Source organism: Acinonyx jubatus, chromosome E2, assembly GCF_027475565.1.
Source record: "Acinonyx jubatus isolate Ajub_Pintada_27869175 chromosome E2, VMU_Ajub_asm_v1.0, whole genome shotgun sequence".
NCBI lineage: Eukaryota > Metazoa > Chordata > Mammalia > Carnivora > Felidae > Acinonyx > Acinonyx jubatus.
In genome coordinates, this window is record NC_069396.1 from 45,553,141 (window position 1) to 45,571,213 (window position 18,073).

General features: G+C 51.7%; 1 protein-coding gene across 7 annotated transcripts in view; it reads left to right on the forward strand.

Moving 5' to 3' along the window:
* SIPA1L3 (signal induced proliferation associated 1 like 3) overlaps positions 1-18,073 on the forward strand; it is a 237,193-nt gene that overhangs the window by 135,214 nt on the left and 83,906 nt on the right. For all 7 annotated transcript variants that reach the window (XM_027044594.2, XM_027044593.2, XM_027044596.2 and 4 more), the window contains 4 exons: positions 2,325-4,151; positions 7,834-7,964; positions 15,878-16,066; positions 16,913-17,087. In XM_027044594.2, the coding sequence (XP_026900395.1) occupies positions 2,633-4,151; positions 7,834-7,964; positions 15,878-16,066; positions 16,913-17,087 (2,014 nt within the window). In that variant the 5' untranslated portion in view covers positions 2,325-2,632. The remainder of the gene's footprint in view (positions 1-2,324; positions 4,152-7,833; positions 7,965-15,877; positions 16,067-16,912; positions 17,088-18,073) is intronic.

Consider the following 18,073-nt stretch of genomic DNA (forward strand, 5'->3'; position numbering starts at 1 on the left):
GTTTTCAAACTGGGAGAAGTTGCATATAATTCAAGATTTCTAGTTTCTGGATTTAAAGATCCTGGGTGGCTCAGTCAGCTAAGCATCCAACTTTGGCTCAGGTCATGATCTCGCCATTCCCAAGTTCAAGCCCGATGTCGCATTGGGCTCTGTGCTGACAGCTCGGAGCCTAGAGCCTGTTTCAGATTCTGTGTCTCCTTCACTTTCTCTTACCCTCCCTCCCTCCCCCCCACTCAAAAATAAGTAAACATTAAAAAAAAATTAAAAATCCAGTGATCTGGCATCCACATTCCTGCAAAGCTTGGTCCCCAGAGCTGAGGCCCACCTGCTTCTTTAGAAGACATCTCTGCTCTCCAGCTCACCCAGGCTCACCTGGCCTTGCTCCTGTCTCCCCTAACCAACCCGACTCTGGGGGCTTTCCACTTCCTTCCCCCTTCTCTGCCCCCTCCCCTGTGTGCCTCCCTGCTACATCTTCAGGAACGCTCTCTTGGGAGCTAGGAAGACGGGTAAACTCTTGCTCCCGACTCCTCCCCCACCCCCTTCTGGTTCTCACTTTCTCAGGTGCTACAGGCTTGCCTCCCTGTTTTGCTCCATGAATAATCTGCTTCATGCTTCCCCCTGGGTCTCTCTCTGCCAGCTCACTCCATACCTAAGGACATGGGTTAGGAAATGCCCCCTACACACACGCACGCACACACGTACACAGCCTTCTCCTTCCTCAGAAAGCACTGTTAGTCTTTGGTAGGCTTCCCTTCATAAGGAAGGCTTCATTGGAGAGTTGACATCATACAAGGGAGCCAGCCTGGTTAAGAACCAAGGAAGGATATCCAGATATCCTGGGTGGGGTTCGATATGTCAACAGGACAGAAAAGAAGGCCAGTGTGATGGGATCTAAGTCAGGGATGGGGAGAGGCATCAGGAGACTGGCAGGGACCAGAGCCTGAGGGGCTTGTGGGCGAGCAGATGAATTTAGATTTTATTCTAATTCAGTAAGGAGCCACTGGGGAGATCTCAGCCAAGAAGCGACAGGAGCTGATGTTCATGGTATCTATTAATCACATAGAGTTCCAGAGCCATCCCCTGTCCCAAACCTACCAGTGCTCATGGTGACTTATCTGTCATTTTTACTTCCTTTTTTGGTGGGGTGGCTGGTCAGGCAGATTGCAGGACAGATAGACAATAGTCCAGCCTTTACCTGCAGTACTCACAGGGGGTGGAGGAATGTGTTTAATGACACCACAATGGACAAGTCAGCCAGCCAGATTCTGAAAGTGGGGAACTCCACGGGTTGCATGACTTCATTCCTTCCATAAGTAAATAGCATCAAAATAAAGGTGATGGGGGGGGGGGGGCGTAAAGAATAGAAGAGACTTAAGAAATATTATCTGCCAAATTAGAGTAGGGATCGTGTTTGAATCCTGATTTGAGCAAACCAACTCTAAAAGAAACCTTTGAGACACTGGGGGAAATGTAATACAGATATGAGGTATTACATGATATTGAAGAATTCTTGTTAATCTAGATGGGTGTGATGAGAGTATTTTTGGTTAATTTTTTAAAGGCTTAACTACTAGGAGTGGCTCAGTTGGTTAAGCATCTAGTTCTTGATTTTGGCTCAGGTCATGATGTCATGGTGAGATCAAGCCCCACATTGGGCTCTGCACTGACAGAGTGGAGCCTGCTTGGGATTCTCTCTCCCTCTCTCTTTGCCCCTCCCTGGCTTGCAAGCAAGTGTGTGTGCTCTCTCTCTCTCTCTCTCTCAAACTAAATAAACATTAAAAAAAAATAAAATAAAGGCCTTGACTGCTAGATAATATAAGCTTAAGTATTTATAGGTGAAATGAGCTGATACCTGGGACATACTCTAAAATATTCTGTCAAAAAAAAAAAGTGTAGGAGTGGGTGGGTAGATGAAACGGAAATGGCGATTAGGTAATGGTTGTTAAAGCTTGTCGGGTGCTCAATAAATACACTATTCTGCTTTGGGTATGTTTTTTAAAATATTTTGTTTAAGTTTATTTATTTTGAGAGAGAGTGTGTGTGCACAAGTTGGGGAGGAGCAGACAGAGAATCTCAAGCAGACTCTGCACTGTCAGTACAGAGCCCAGTGTGGGGCTCAAACTCACAAGCTGTGAGATCTTGACCTGAGTCAAAATCAAGAGACGGACTCTTAACTGACTGAGCCACTCAGGCACCCCTGCTTTGGGTATGTTTGAAATTTTCTCTAATAAAAAAATTTTTAAATGAGTATAAAGCTGTCACACAAAAAGTTTCTCTGGGAACAGTAACATCACATCTCACCTTTGCCTTCTCTCCTTTTTCAGCATGGCAGGGAAGACAGCCCAGCAGCCTGCTGGCCCTCACCCACATCTACTGCTTGCTCTGTCCTGCTGAGCCGCCCAGTCTGGAGACCCTAGGACAGCACCTGCCTCCTGAGGTTGTCCTGGCTCGGTTGTCCACAGCGATGGTGGAGAACTGGACTCCACAGGCTCACAACCTTCCGGTCAGGCTTCAAGGGCCAGCATCCTTCATCCTGGGACTGGCGGCCCTGAACAATGGCTGAGGGCCAGGGGACCCCATAAAGTTACTCGGCAGCTCACAGGAGCCAGTAGCACTCCAGTGCCCGTGGACTATGACCACCTATCGGCCCATTCCCAGTGATGGTGTGGATCTGGCAGCCAGTTGTGGGGCCAGGGGGGCCGATGTCCTCCCCGGGCCACACACAGGGGACTATGCTCCCATGGGATTCTGGGTCCAGAACGGGGGCATGCCACAGCCCATTGGTGAGAGCCCAGTCAGCGCCACCACCCGCCCCAGTCCCACCACCCCTGCAGTGCCCAAGATGGGTGTGCGCGCAAGAGTGGCCGACTGGCCGCCCAAGCGGGACGCCCTGAGAGAGCAGAACAACCCAAGCCCCTCACAGGACGCAGACGGCACGAAGGCCACAAAGGTGGCCCATTCCATGAGGAGCGTACAGAACGGACAGCCTCCTGTCAGCACCCCGGCTTCCTCAGTGCCCAAAGCCTTCCACAGACTCTCCAGGAGAAGGTCCAAAGATGTGGAATTCCAGGACGGGTGGCCCCGGTCCCCCGGCAGGGCCTTCCTCCCCCTGCGGCACCGCAGCAGCAGCGAGATCACCCTCAGCGAGTGTGACGCGGAGGACGCTGGGGAGCCGCGGGGACCCCGGCACACAGGGGCCCTGCCCCTCTTCCGCGAGTACGGCAGCACGTCCTCCATCGATGTGCAGGGCGTGCCGGAGCAGAGCTTCTTCGACATTCTCAACGAATTCCGCAGCGAACAGCCGGAGGCCGCGGGCCCCCAGCCCCTCAGTGAGCTGCTCCAGGTGGATCCGGGGCCCCACGTCCCGGGGGGCGGCGGCGGAGCCAAGGGGGACCCTCGCAACGGGCAGCCCGCCAAGGACAGCCTCCTGGTGCTCCAGCCCGCCAAGGAGAAAGAGAAGGCCCGCAAGAAGCCCGCGCGCAGCCTGGGCGGCGGGGACGTGGCCGACTCGTCCATCTTCCGGAAGCTGAGGAGCGGGAAGACGGACGGCGAGGCTGGCCGGGCCCTGGGGGAGGCCGAGGAGGGCCGGGGCCCCCCGGAGGCCGGCCGCCCGTGGGTCTGCCAGAAGAGCTTCGCCCACTTTGACGTGCAGAGCATGCTGTTCGACCTCAACGAGGCGGCCGCCAACAGGGTGGCCACGGCGCAGCGGCGCAACACCACCACGGGCGCCTCGGCCGCCTCCGCCACGGCCGCCCTCTCGGCATCGCGGGCCCACGGCCTGGGCGGCCTGGACGCCGCCTTCCCCAGCACGGAGGACCTGAACTGCAAGGAGAACCTGGAGCAGGACCTGGGCGACGACAACAGCAACGACCTGCTGCTCAGCTGCCCGCACTTCCGCAACGAGATCGGCGGCGAGTGCGAGCGCAACGTGAGCTTCTCGCGGGCGGCCGTGGGCTCCCCGGGCGGCGGCGGCGGCGGCGGCGAGGGCCGCCCCGCCGAGCCTGCCCTCAGCGCGCACCGCACCAACGCCAGCATCTCGGTGCTGGAGGTGCCCAAGGAGCAGCAGAGGACGCAGAGCCGCCCGCGGCAGTACAGCATCGAGCACGTGGACCTGGGCGCCCGCTACTACCAGGACCACTTCGTGGGCCGAGGTGACGGGGGGGGGGGGGGGGGGAGAAGGGAAGCAGGTGGGTGGCAGCGGCTCGTCCCCGGGACACCCGCCGCTCGTGCATTCCCTATGTGCGCCCACCCACCCGGGATTCGGTGAGCGGAGCCTCATCTGGCGCTTAGCTTGAGGCCTCACGTGGGGCTCAGCACGCCCAACCCTTGAGCCACGGGAAACAGTAGATCCGCGTGTACTTAGCAACCGTGTGCTGGGTTCAGCTAGGTGACAGGCACTGTCTAGAGCCTGAGGATACAGTATTGACTAGCTTAAAATCAAGATCTTGTCTTCCCAGCACTTGGGGCGCGGGGGGGGGGGGGGGGGAGCAAGACAAAAAAAAAAAACTTGATTAATGTGCAAAATATATAAGGCAGCATAGGGTGGCAAGTGCTATGGAGAAACATACAGTAAGGGAGAGGGAAATCGTGTCAAGGTCAGAGGCTTCGCTTACAATAGGGAATGGTTTGGGAGGACCTCCTAGGTAGTTAAGTACAGAGCTGAAGGAAGGAGCTGTGTGGAGCTTGGGGACAGTGTTCCCGCACAGGGAAGAGCAAGTTCAATAGTCCTGAAACACTAAAGGAGGAGGGAGGAGGCCAGTGTTGCTGGGACAGAGTGGCTGAGAGAGTGTGGCAGGAGCTGAGGGAGAGAGGTGACAAGGCACATAGTGTGGGACTTTGTGAGTCATGACGAGGACTCTCACTGTCTTTGCCCTGAGTGAGATGGAGCCACAAGAGAGTTCTGAGGAGCAGAGAGGGCCCTGAAGTGACTCAGGTGTTCACAGCCTCCTCCTGGGGGACAGATGCTGGGGGAGGGGGAAGCAGGGAAGCCAGGGAGGAGGCTGCTGTAGTAATCCAAGCAGGAGAGGATGATGGACACATCCAGGTTGGGAGCCCATGAGTGCGGACTAAGCAGGCAGGTTCTGGATCCCCTCTGAAGGTGGAGCTGTTGATGTTTAGAAGGTGTTAACACCAGGGAGACACGGGCTTCCTGCATCATTAGGTTCATTAGTGCTGGTGGGACAATTTGAGGAGACAACACAGCATCGTGCAGAGAACCCAGGCAGCTACAGGAGCCGGGCAGGACTGGGGCAAAGGGCAGCTCCTGCTCAGCTCCAGCTCACTGTTGTCATGCAGGAAATACAGGCAAACCCAGTGTTGCCAGCCTTTCCGATTTTTCAAGATTCTCCTGAAATGAAGCTTTTTTTTTTTTTTTAATGCGGATTCTCCTAATTTTTAAATGCTGACAACTGTATTGGTTTAGAATTGCTCATAACTGCCAGTGACAGACTTTAACTACATAGAAGCTTATTTCTATGATATAAAGAAGTCTGGAGGTCAGCAGCCCAGGGCTGGTATGGTTACTCCTCAGCATCAGTGGAATGCCATCCTTAGTGCATGGCCTCCAGCCCTCAGGTGGTCTCCTGGTCCAAGATGACTGCTGCAGCTCCAGCTGTCGCATCCATATTTCCAGGCATAGAAAGAGGAAAGGGTAAGGGCAAAAAGGCAGATCTCTTGTCAAATCACCTCCCTTTAAAAAGCTTTCTCAGAAGCCCCATCCAGCCACTGCTGCTTATTGACCACTCCTATCTACAAGGCAGGCTGGGAAATACAGGTTTTCAACTAGACAAATCCCCTTTTCCTCCCCTAAGAATAGAGGGTTTTTCTTGAAAAGAAGGGCAGAATAGAATGGATAGGCAGCTAGTACCCCACAGCAACTATTTAAAAAAATTGTTTTCAGCCAGTGTCCTAGTCAAACCTAACAAATTTCAACTAAGTCATCCCACAGGGCTCAGAGTGCGTGCAGGCTCTGGAGCTCCAGCATTGGAGTCCAGACAGCCCTGGGTTCAGGGTGCCTGTGTCATAGCTTATTAGCTTGTATGACATATTTCACCCTGGGGCTCTGTCCTCACGTGAGGAATGGAGACGATTGTAGCAGCATCACATGTCCCAAAACAAAAGGACACAGAAATCGAAAATGAAAGGATGGAGAAAAAGAAAGTTCCAGACAGTTGCTAATGAGAAAAGTTGTGAATGTTTGTGCACCTGGCAACCTGGGTTAGGGGGATATAAATGAAAAACAGATAAGGCTACAGGGAGAAGTAAACAATCAGTGGGAGACGCTGACAGGGTCTCTCTGAAATTGACCCATCTAGTGGTCAAGAAATCAGGCTGTAGAGGATTTGAATGACTCAGTCAAAACCTGATTCTACATTTTTGTACCTAACCAACAGAGAACACATTGTTTCCAACTCATATATAGAAATACCGACATAAGACTGGTGAGGATCGAATAAGATTGTACATTAAAGCACTTAGTTCTTCATTGGGCAGATAGTAAGTACTCACTAGGGAGCTTTATTTAAAAAAATTTTTTTTTCTTTCAAAATTGGACTTCTTGGTAGCTCTGGAAGTTTATAAATTCCTCATTGGTCATTGTTCAGTGAGTGCCTACTGTATGCCAGGAATGCAGGGCGCTGGGTATGCTTCGGGAGAAAACAAAACAGAACAAGCCCTGCAGATGTTTAGGAATGAACCGATTATCTGTGGAGCAGATACTTCTTATGCTCTCTGACCTGCTGGGGAGATGGTTTAACCCAGTGCAGCTACTGGTCTGACTGGCACCGTTAATTAACACATTATTTAGGCCTTTGATAAGCTTTTGGTTCACTAAAAGCATCTCATGAGAACAGGAACCATCAGCTAAATATTCAGAGCACCGGGATGAGAAGGAATTTCTGGCAAGGGGTGGATGTTGACTTGAGTCAAGACAGGCTGCCGGTGGGTATCCACCACAAGCAGGAAACACTTGGGTTTCACATTGGAAAAAACTGTTTGCTGGAAGGATTAGAAAACAGCAGCATGTTTTAGAGAAAGGGGGAGACAGCTGCTATTTAGGGGAGAGAACACGAGACTTGCTCCATGATTCGGTGGCTCTATTGAGGGAAAAGAGTACGTTTAAGTATCCTAGGTGTGTAGAAGCATGGTTGGATAAAAGCAATGCTTGGGGACTTGAATCATGGTCCCTTTTCTGTGACAAACATCACGCCCTGGGATGATGAGAGCTAGCATTTCTTTTGTGCTTACTGTGTACTTGGCTCTGTGCTAAGTGCTTCACGCCTGTTAACCTATTTGATCCTCACAACTGTGCTGAGAGGTGTGTCCAGCCTTACTGCTCCCGTTTTCCTGATGAAAATGCTGTGGAGTGCCTTGGCCTGGGCCATCCATCTGACCTAGTGGCAGACACCCTGGATTTGAGTCCTGCGAGCAGCGCGGTAGAATAGAATCTTAACCACTTCACAGGGCTAGTTGGCAGCTGAGCTAATGGCGGACGTTTGCAAATCTGGGATAACCATAGGCTGTGTTTTTTACGTGCCAGACACTGTACTAAGCATTTAATATTTGTAGTCTCATTTCACCCTCACCTCACATCGACTCGATGAGTTATGGGTAGTGTCAGGGCGCCCGTTTTTCGGACGGAGGAACTGAGGCTCAAAAAAGTTCTGTGACTTGGCTGAGGTGGCACAGTCAGGTCTTGCCGTCAGTCTCTCTGTCGAGTGTGGCCATGACCAGGCGGGAGGTTTGTGTGAGCAGGATCCCGCGGGTTGCCCAAGAACCTGCCCTGGGCATCACCCCTCCTTCCCAGAGAACTCACTCTGAACGCTTCCCTCTCAGAACATGCCAATTACTTTGGTGTGGACGAGAAACTGGGGCCAGTGGCTGTGAGCATCAAGCGGGAGAAGTTGGAGGACCACAAGGACCATGGGCCTCAGTACCAGTACAGGATCATCTTCCGGACCCGTGAGGTAAGTCGCATCACCATTATTAGTTTACGTAAATTACAGCTCGATAGCCCTCACCCTCTGTGAGCCCTTACTCTGTGGTAGGTGCTTCCCCTGCTTCACCTCACGCAGTCCTCCTAATAACCTCCTGAGAGCACTTCTGTTCGTCTCTCCATTTTACAGAAGAGAAGACTAAGACTCAGAGAAATGAAGTGACTTGTATGGGCTCAGTGAGTAAGGGGCCAGGCCAGGACTGGGATCTTGGAGAGCCCACAATACTTACATTGTACAAGAGATTCACTCTGGTTAGAATAGGAAATAAAGGGAGACATGTAAGGGATCCTTTCAGGATCATGAGATGTCCTGCAGAATGGAAAGAATTAAGGCAGCAAGCCTCAGGCACGGCAGGAATTGGGGAATCTCAGCCACAGCAGGCACTGCTGTTGGTGCCGCTCAGCTCAAAACACTCGCAGCGCTTTCAAGTCTGAGTAGAGAAACCCATTGTCCTGGTTTGGGCAGAGGAGGTCTTCCCCTAGACTAAATATCAGCTGTGGCTAGGGAGCAAGGCCTGCTGGGGGCATCCTGCTCAATTAGGACTCTGAATTGTAATTGACAGAAATCTACTTCTAACTGGTTCAAGCCAGAAATAGAATTTTTCGGTTTATATAACTGCAAATCCAGGCAGGGTAGGGCTAGCTTCAGGCATAGCTGGATCCAGGCACTCAAATAATGTCACCATATTCTGCCTCCAGACCGCTCTGTTCCTCTAAGCTCTGCTTTTTTGCATTGTGAATGTCATTCTCTTCTCTTCTGCCACCAGCAAGCTCTCTCCATGTCATGGGAAAATGGAGACTGGCTGCTCAACTCTTCTACATCTTTCTATGTCTCCTCCACAAGGAAGAGACACTTGCTGCCAAATCTGTGGGAAGGACTCTGACTGGCTCTGCTTGGATCACGTGTGCTCCACTGGGACAGGGCAGCACACTGTAATTGACAGTTCAGTCGGAATCACCTGGGGGGGGCAGTTCTTCTGCCAAGAGGGGCGCTAGGCCAGCAAAACAGCAGGCTTCCAAAAGACCCAAGTAAGGAAGAGCTTTCCAGGAAAGGAGTGGGAGTCAGCTGGGCAGGCCCCTCAAAGTGGGTCTCCCTCAGCCCTGCATTGCCCCATCCGCCTTGTTCCTGGCCTTTGCCCAGGTCCCGGTGGGACCCCAGCAGCCTGCTGCTGCCGCCAAGGACTTTGGGTGTGAGGCCAGCCGAGCCTGGACGTCATCCAGACTGGCAGATGGTACACCGAGGGCCCTAGCCCCATCCGCTCACGAAGACCCTCTTGCTGAGGGGGAGTGGGATGACACAGAGGCTTTGTGGCAGCTTAGAGGAGGCAGTCCCACAGTGCCCCCACAGGTCGTCACCGGCACCTCTGTCACCCAGCCCCTCTTCCCTCTCATCACCTTTCTGACCAAATGAGCACTGGGGCAGAATGTGACGTGACAGCTCACATGGCATCAGATCGTGTCACAACATCTGGGGAACTGCTGGGTGAAATAACAAACACTAGTAAATAATATTTTATTACAACTGCCGTGACATTGCAGATCTACTTAATAACACTGTGTCGGATGTTTTCTTTACCCTTTATCTAATTTATTCACTTAAGTGTCACGACGGTTCCGTGATGAAGGCACGGTTGTCCTCATTGACAGATGACGAAACAAGGCACTGAGAGGTTGAGGGCTTTGCCCAAAGCAGCATCCAGTAAGTGGCAAGGGGAAGAGTCGGCCTGCTCTCTAGCCCCACTCGGCTGCCTCTGGGATTCCACTGACGGGACTCAAAACTGCACAGCAGACCCATTGATGAGTTACAAACTCAGCTTAGTGCCAGCGCTTTTGTGCTATTGTTTCTTATTAATAAATATGGAATATGTAGAATGAATTTTTAAAATACCGGCCTGCACTGCATGTACTGGGAGTCATGAGACTTGGGTGCGGGGATGTTGGGTCAGGGTATATTGTTTCTGCTGTGGTTCCTATTCAGTGAGTTTGAAACCGGCTCAGTGCTGCTCCTGCCTTGTGCCTGCTTCCACACACTTCCTAGCCCCAACAGCCACAAAACAAGCCTCCAGTGCCCCCCCCCCCCCCCCGCCCAGGATCGGCATGAGGCTCTTGAAGCCCCAGGACACAGGTCCAGGATTCATCCACACGGCAGAGATTCACTCAGCACCACTACCTGCCATCCCTGCTGCACTCTTGTGGGGGAGGCAGACAATACACACATACTTTGATAAATTACACAATGTGGTAAGTGATGACAAGGTAGAAAGTCAAGCAAGGAAGAGATAAGTGTAAGGGGCGGTTCAGTGTTTAGGCAGAATGGTCAAGGGACGTATCACTGGGAAGATAACATTTGAGTAATGACCTGAAGGACATGAGAGAAGGAGCCATGTGGACATCTAGAACAAGAGCATTCCAGGCAGAGGGAACAGCCATTGCAAAGGTGCTGAGGCATGATCACATCTGGCACATTGGAGACCTGGTATGGTTTCCTAGTTCAGCCATTCACCAGCTGTGAACCTGTACACCTGGCTTCTCCTCTCAGAGCCTCAGTTTCCCTCTTGGGAATCCCAGTCTTCCCACAGTCCCTACAATCCCTATAGTCATGGATCCAGTGGGGTTACACATTAGGCAGTGCTTGGCCTGGCACTTGGGAAGACCCCAGTGAAGTTAGCCATTGGTAAAGGTCTCAGTCTACTGTCCCCTTGTCACATTCCAGGCAGCCCTGTGAATTTTGGCCCACCATGAGGTTCACAGCCACAACCAGGCCTTTTTCTAACCCCACATGCATACAGGCTCAGCCCCGAGCCCAGCTCCTGGTGGAGCTGCCCTACTGGGCACTCAGGCCTGAGGACCTCATTACCTGAGTTGGAGGGCGGGCAGTGGCCAGCAAGGTTTGCCGTGCCTCTTCCTCAAGCCCTTCCTATCATGGCGACAAGGTGGACAATCCACAGCTCCCAGTAATAACAACAACAGTATCCACAATAATAGCTAACACTTTTAACACACATTCTTGCCAGACAGTGTCCTAAATGTTTTATATGCGTGAAGCCCAAATCTTCTCAACAGTCTTATGACATGGGTCCCATTATTCCCATTCTACAGATGAGGATGGGAGGCTGAAGCCCAGGGAGATCATCATTTGTCAGGGTCACCAATGGCAGAGCTGGGACATGGACCAAAGCTTCCCAGGGCCTGGGCCCAGGCTCTTAACCACTCAGCACACTGCCTGTGGGGTTGAGTTTGAATTCTAGCTCTGGGAATGGACAGCCCTGGGTTCAGTCCAGTTCTGCCACTTACTAACCATGTGACCTTGGTTTTTTACTAACCATGTGATCATGTTGGCTTTACCGCTGGATTCAGTTTCTTTATCTGTGAATGGGCTCTGTGCTGTTTGTTCCCTGTCTCCTAGAGCGGCAGGGAAGGTTCTCATGGACTCGCACACATGAGGTGGTAGCCTGAGGCTGTAAGGCAGTGAGTACTCCAAGTGGTAGATGCTACTACGAGCCTGGCCTGTCACTGTCCCCACCACCCCCCGCCAGGGTCCAAGGGCCATGCCAGGAACCAAAGGTGGAGTTCACGGGCAGAGTTCTATCCTGTCCCCATGTACATATCTTAGGCTCCCGTAAACCAAGGTGTGGGGTCCAGGGTGAAGGGCTTGGGCTGTTTTCCAGGCCAGCAGGCTGGCCCGCCCCAGATGGCCACCCCCGGCCGCTGAGCAGACAGTCGAGTGGGCCCATATCTCCCGGCAGATGGGTTGTGAGCGTTGGCAGCACTGAGCTTCCCGCCAGGGCAGGAACAGACTTGGAGCTGGGCTCTGGCATCACACGCCTGAACAGCGCCCCCCTCCCCCCGCCCCACCCAGCCTGGACAGGACGAGCCCTGGCCTGAGCCCCTTGCTGGCGTGTCTCTCCCAGGACACAGGAAAACCCCAGGCAACCAGGGACGGTCTGGCCTCCAAGCCCAACAAGTCCCCCTTAGCCCAGCAAACGTGAGTTTTTGACTGGCCTTGATTTTGTTAGGGTTAGAGGTTTGGATTTGTCATTTCTTTTTTATTTAAAAAGTAACAGTCGCTCATTAAGAATTTAAGTATATAAGTAAGTGTACAAAGTAGAAAAGGGAGAGTCTCCTATTAAGTGAAAAAAGCAAGTATAATAGTGTGAATCGACTAGGACTTCATTTGTATTCAGTAGGTAACTCTGATCGTCTGTGTGTGTGTGTGTGTGTGTGTTTATGGAAATTTCCAAAGCATATTGTTAAGTGGGGAGAAAAGTCAACTATAGCTTCCTATTAAAGGTGAAATGTAAATTCTTAACTATGCATATGGTTTTGTACAAATACATTTGACACGTGTGTACACAATAATGGCTAACGTATTGAGCGCTCACTGGATGCCAGATACAAAGCTAAGCACTGTATGTGGATTATCTTATTGATTCTTTACAGCCCTTTGAGAGAGTCATTATCCGCATTTTATAGATGAGGAAAAAGGCACAGAGAAATTAAGCAACTTGCCCAGGGTTATACAGTTAAGGAATGGGTAGAGTCAGGACTTGAATCCAGGCAGACAGACTCCTAAGTGACCTCCCAGGAGAAGTCCCCGACGCGTGCACCCACCGCCCAGCAGAGAAAAATGCATCTAAGTCAGGAGCCGACAAAGAACAACCTGTGCAAATAGAAACCTCCCTGCATACATGGCCTTGAGACTTTTCTATGGCTCATGTGACTGCTTACCCTCAGCGAGATGATGCTGGGTATCGTTGAGGATGAGGTCACACAGGGCCTTGCAGGCTGAGCAGGGTGTATAGATTTTATTTGGAGAGAAATGGGAAGCCACTAGCCCATTCCGCACGGAGGAGAGGCGTGGTCTGACTCAAGCTGCTGCAGGAAGAGTGGCCTGGGCCGGGGTGGCAGTGGTGTGGGAGCAGGGAGACCAGGAGGCAGCTATCATCATAGGCCAGGTAGGCGATGATGACAGACAGGACCAGGTGGAGAGTAGAGATGGCCACTCGTTGTGCCCTGCCAGTGCCCTACTTAATCTCCCCAGCAGAGAAGGCAAAGCTGGGAGCTTTTCAAGTAGTGGCTTTTGGTCAAGTCTTCAGAGCCAAAATGTGACAGTAGGCCACCTGTCTCTAGAGTGGGAGAAAGACTGAGGTGCAGGACCATGCTTCTGCTTGGCCCCAGCAGAGGGCGCTGCGGGCCGGTGTCAGCAGGATACAAAAACGGATCCAGTTGGTGCATTGATTGAAACCCACAATCCCAGGGCCTCCCAGACTGGCAGGGCAAAGCATCCAACATGGTTGCTTTTCATGATCTGTTTCAAGACTACTGTCCTTAGGATAAAAGCGACTTGTTTTTTTATTAATTACCAAGGCTACAGCTGGGAACTCCAGAACACAAGATCATTCCATTCCTTCCATGCATGCCTCTTGCCCAGGTCCTATTTGGCAAGCTGTATGCTTAGAGGCAATGCCATGACACATTATTTTTGCCATCTCTTGTGTCTGTTGACTTAGGACAGGCATGTTTTTCCAGGTACTACTGATTAATCCTTCTTAGTCTTTTTTTTTTTTTTTTTTTTTTTTTTTGAGAGAGCGACAGAGCACAAGCAGGGAGGGGCAGAGAGAGAGAGACACACAGAATCTGAAGCAGGCTCCAGGCCCTGAGCTGCAGCACAGAGCCCTAGGCGGGGCTTAGACTCGTGAACCATGAGATTATGACCTGAGCTGAAGTCAGATGTTTAGCCACCTGAGCCACCCTGGCATCTCGTCCTTAGTCTTTATATCATAGCTTCAAGTATATTTTGGGTGCTTGTAGCAATCCCCTGAGGGGGGCTGTTTTTCCTAGTATTGCCGCAAATACCCTGTCATGCTGCCTTGCTGGGGCTGGAGCTGTGTGCCTGGCCCTGGGCATGGCATCACCTGATGGTCAGCTCACGTTGTGGATAGAGAAGCCTGAGCTGGTACAAGTGAGGACCTGAAGCCACAGGGACTCTCGGGGCTAGCGGGACATGAATTGGTACAACCACTTGGAATACTTGGGCAGTTCAGGAAAATTAAAGATGAACATGCCCAGTGACTCTGCAGTTGCCCTCCTAGGTATAGACCCAAAAGAAACTTTGTTCATGTGCAATAAGAGGCGCTCCTATGAGTGTTCCTAACAGCAGTGTTCATAGTTGTCCAACACTGGAAGCGGTTTCCGTGCTCAACAGTAGAATGGAATAAATCCGTTGTGGCAATACAGCCGCTTCTCACAGCAACGTGGCCACTCTCATATCCACAACATTGAGAGAAACAAGCCAGATATAAAAGAATACAAACTGCCTGAAGCTCCAAAACAGGCAGAAATAAATTCTGGAGTTTGAAGTCAGGGTGGAGTTGCCTTTGGGGAGGAGGGAAGGAGTTTTGGGGGGCTGAAAATACTTTTTTGATTTGGTGGGGATTACCTAGGTGTTCACTCTGTGATCATTCCTTTAGGTATGCTTCCATGTGTTGAGTACTTTTCTGTATGAGGATGTACCTCACAGCCAAAAATAAAAATAAAACACTGTCAACGGCAAAAGCTGTAAGTTTCGGAAAATTCAGGGCTGCGTGGGAATCCTGGTTTAGTCACTTAGCTGTGGTGACCTTGGAGAAGGCACCTAACCTCTCGGAGCTTCAGTTTTCTTATCTGCAACATGGAGATGATAAAACCTCCCCCTGAACAGATGTGTGCGCGTAATTAGGTAATTACTGTTGTACCACTGCACCTTCATAAATGCGACTTTGTTATAAAGGTATATCAGTTAGAAACTGCTTTGCCTGTAGAGTAAACGTGAAGACCTGAGTAACCATAGCTAAAACAAATAGAGGGTTATTTTAATTCTCTAACAAGAAGCCTGGAGGTGGGCAGCTGCAGAGATTGACTTCTCTGGTTTTCTTGTTGTCTCTTTCCTCGCAAACACAAAACGGCTGCCACAGCCCCAAACATCTTACCCTCACACCAGTGTCCTTAGCAAGAAGAAATGGGCTGGTAGAAAGGGGCTTTCCTTTAACGAAGGGAAGCAAATGTGTCCAAGAAGTCCTTCCCCAGCTGAATTCCCCTCACATTTCATTACCTGTAGCTAGTCATGTGGCCAGCTATAGGAAAAACATGGAAAGCACCATCTGGGAAAGTGAAATGAGTTGGCCATGATTGGCCTGACTAAAAGTTTTCAATCCTGGCTACACAGCAGAATCATTTGAATGGCACTGAAAAGGTGTGTGTGTGTGTGTGTGTGTGTGTGTGTGTGTGTGTATAAGTATACATTGGTATAAGTATGAATATGCATGTGCACATGTACGTAGATGCCTGGGCCCCACCACAGACCAACCGTGTTAGTACAGTAATATGTTCACACGTGTTGTAATGAAGACAGTGTTCATTGAGGGTTTGCCTTGTGGAGCCTGTTTTATTCATTATACATCTTACTAGCTGACATAATCTGTGTCCCCACTTAAATGCCAGTCGGGTGAAGACCAGTTGGGTCTTTGTTTTGTTTGCCGCACCCAGAACAGGGCTAGGTCTCGGGGGCACGTAGTCGGTATTTGTTGATGGATGAAGGTGTGCTCCATCCGTTGTCTCATTGACTCATCCACTTAATCCTCCCGGCGCTCTTCTGGGCTTTGATGCCGTCACCGTACCCATTTCGTGAAAGAGAAGCTGAGGCCCAGAGATCTGAAGGCGCTTGCTCAAGATCACACAAGCCGGAGGCGGCAAGCTCAAGTCCTGGTCCAAACCCCGGGCTGGCCCTGGGACCCAGGCTTCTCTGACCATCGCACACGTTGCTCTGAGAGTAGGACACCCTCATGGGCTCTTGTTCCTTCTTGGGTCCTGAGAGCCTCCTGACCTTCTCTTCTCTCCCTCAAACAGCTCATCACCCTGCGGGGATCCATCCTGGAGGACGCCACACCCACAGCCACAAAGCATGGGACGGGGCGGGGCCTGCCCCTGAAGGATGCCCTGGAGTATGTCATCCCCGAACTCAACATCCACTGCCTGAGGCTGGCTCTCAACACGCCCAAGGTGACCGAGCAGCTGCTGAAGCTCGACGAACAAGGGGTGAGCCGGGGTTCCGGGTGGGGGGCCCCTCGGACCGTAGCCTGCAGCCCCATCCTGGTACCTCTTTCTGTCTTGGTCTTTTTTTTTTTTTGTTCTTTTTTCCAAGAATAGAAACCCACCTAACCTAGTTTAGGTAAAAAGAGGGATCTCTTAATCAAATTCCAAGGGAGCCAAGAGCAAGAATATGACTGGGTCTCAGGAGGAAAATGGTCTGGGGATGAGACAGCCACCAGGTTTCATGGTGGGGGACAGGCTAGGGGGTGTGTTCCCATCTCTGCACACTGGCTCCCTTTGCTTCTCCGTCCTCCCACAGCTCCCAGAGTTTCTGTGAGAATAACAGCCACGTGCAGACCCCAGCTAGCTGACTCTTGGTACCAGGAGAGCCTCTGACTGGCCCGCGCTTAGGTCAGGTGTCTGTCAAGGTCCAGTCACCAGTGGCCAGGAGAATGAGATACATAAAATAAACATGTGGTCACCGAGGGCCCACTCCCTGAAAACAGTTGACTGCACTGAGCCCTGAGCCCTGGAGAATTTCCTTTTGCCGAGTCTTAGCCAGTTCCAGTCCACCTCCTGTGGGCAGCCAGCCAAGGCAACGGTGTCTTAATTCTTGAGAGTGGCGTGGCCCTCCGTAGAGGGAACGAGAGCGGGCTGTGCGACACCTTGTTGTGCCTCTCTGGATTGGGAGGGAAGGGGAGGGACAACTGGGATGTGCCCCCCACACCTTTCTCCCTCTTCTCTGGCTGCGGCCCCGAGTTATTGTCTGACCCCAGGAGCTCCTTGGGCACCGCGCCTGAGAAAGCCCCTTTTTCCCTCCCTCTGACGTCTCCGCCCGGCCCGCCTCTGCAGCTGTGCCGGAAACACAAAGTGGGCATCCTCTACTGCAAGGCTGGCCAGAGCTCGGAGGAGGAGATGTACAACAACGAGGAGGCCGGCCCTGCCTTTGAGGAGTTCCTCTCCCTGATCGGGGAGAAGGTCTGCCTGAAGGGCTTCACCAAGTACGCCGCCCAGCTGGATGTCAAGAGTAAGTGCCACAGTGGCCTCGTGGGGGAACCAGTGGGATCCCGGTGGACCACCACCCCACGCCCACCCCAGGGGCAAACGTCACAAGGCCTGATGATACCTGGGTAAGGACGCAGAGCCGTGGGAGCTCTCAGACTCTGCTGACGGGGGTGCAGAGAGTGTGACCGCTTTGGAAAACAGTATGGCATGTTCTAGTAAAGTTTAAAGACCCACCTACCCTGTGAGTCAGCAGTTGTGCTCCTAGACATGTCCTCTGGGAACTCATGCACATGTGCGTTGGGAGATGTCCTGAATATTCATAACCACCAGTGCTTGGATGGTGCCCAGCGTGCACGGGCAGAATTGTGGTATTTCGTGCGGCAGAGAGCTGTGTGTCAATGACAGCAGTGAACTAGAGCTGCAGGCGTCAGCCTGGACGAAGGCCACGTACTTGATGTTGAGCGTGGACAGCGGGCCTCACAAAAGCAGGTGCCGAAAGATGGCTTTTATTCAACAGTGTATTGTCTGGGGGGTTGTTCTGACGTAGGAAAACCACAGAAAACCAAGGCCGTGATGGACATGACGTTCAAGGCAGTGGTTGCCTCCAGGGAGAGTGTGGCTATAACTAGGAAACGATACTCACATTTTCACAAGAGTATTGGTGGCAGGCAGTCTGTTTCTTAAGGCAGGTGCGAGGTACAACATACTCGTTTTGGCATTTCCACACATAAATATGCATCTATATGCATAATATGTTTATATATGATCTATAGGATTAAAATGTGTCCTGGCAGTTTTGGGGGGTTGGAAGAGTGATGTTGTAAATTGGCATCACGGCTCCCTATGGGAAGGACCCCTTAGAGGTGAGCTGTAGCTGGGATAGTTGCTTAGGCTGAGTCGGGCCCTGAGTGATGGGGCTGTGGCTTGATCACTGGCTCTTCACCTTACCTGGCCATGCCTCAGTTTCCTCATCTGGAGAAGGGAGGCCCAGATGAGACCACGTTTAGA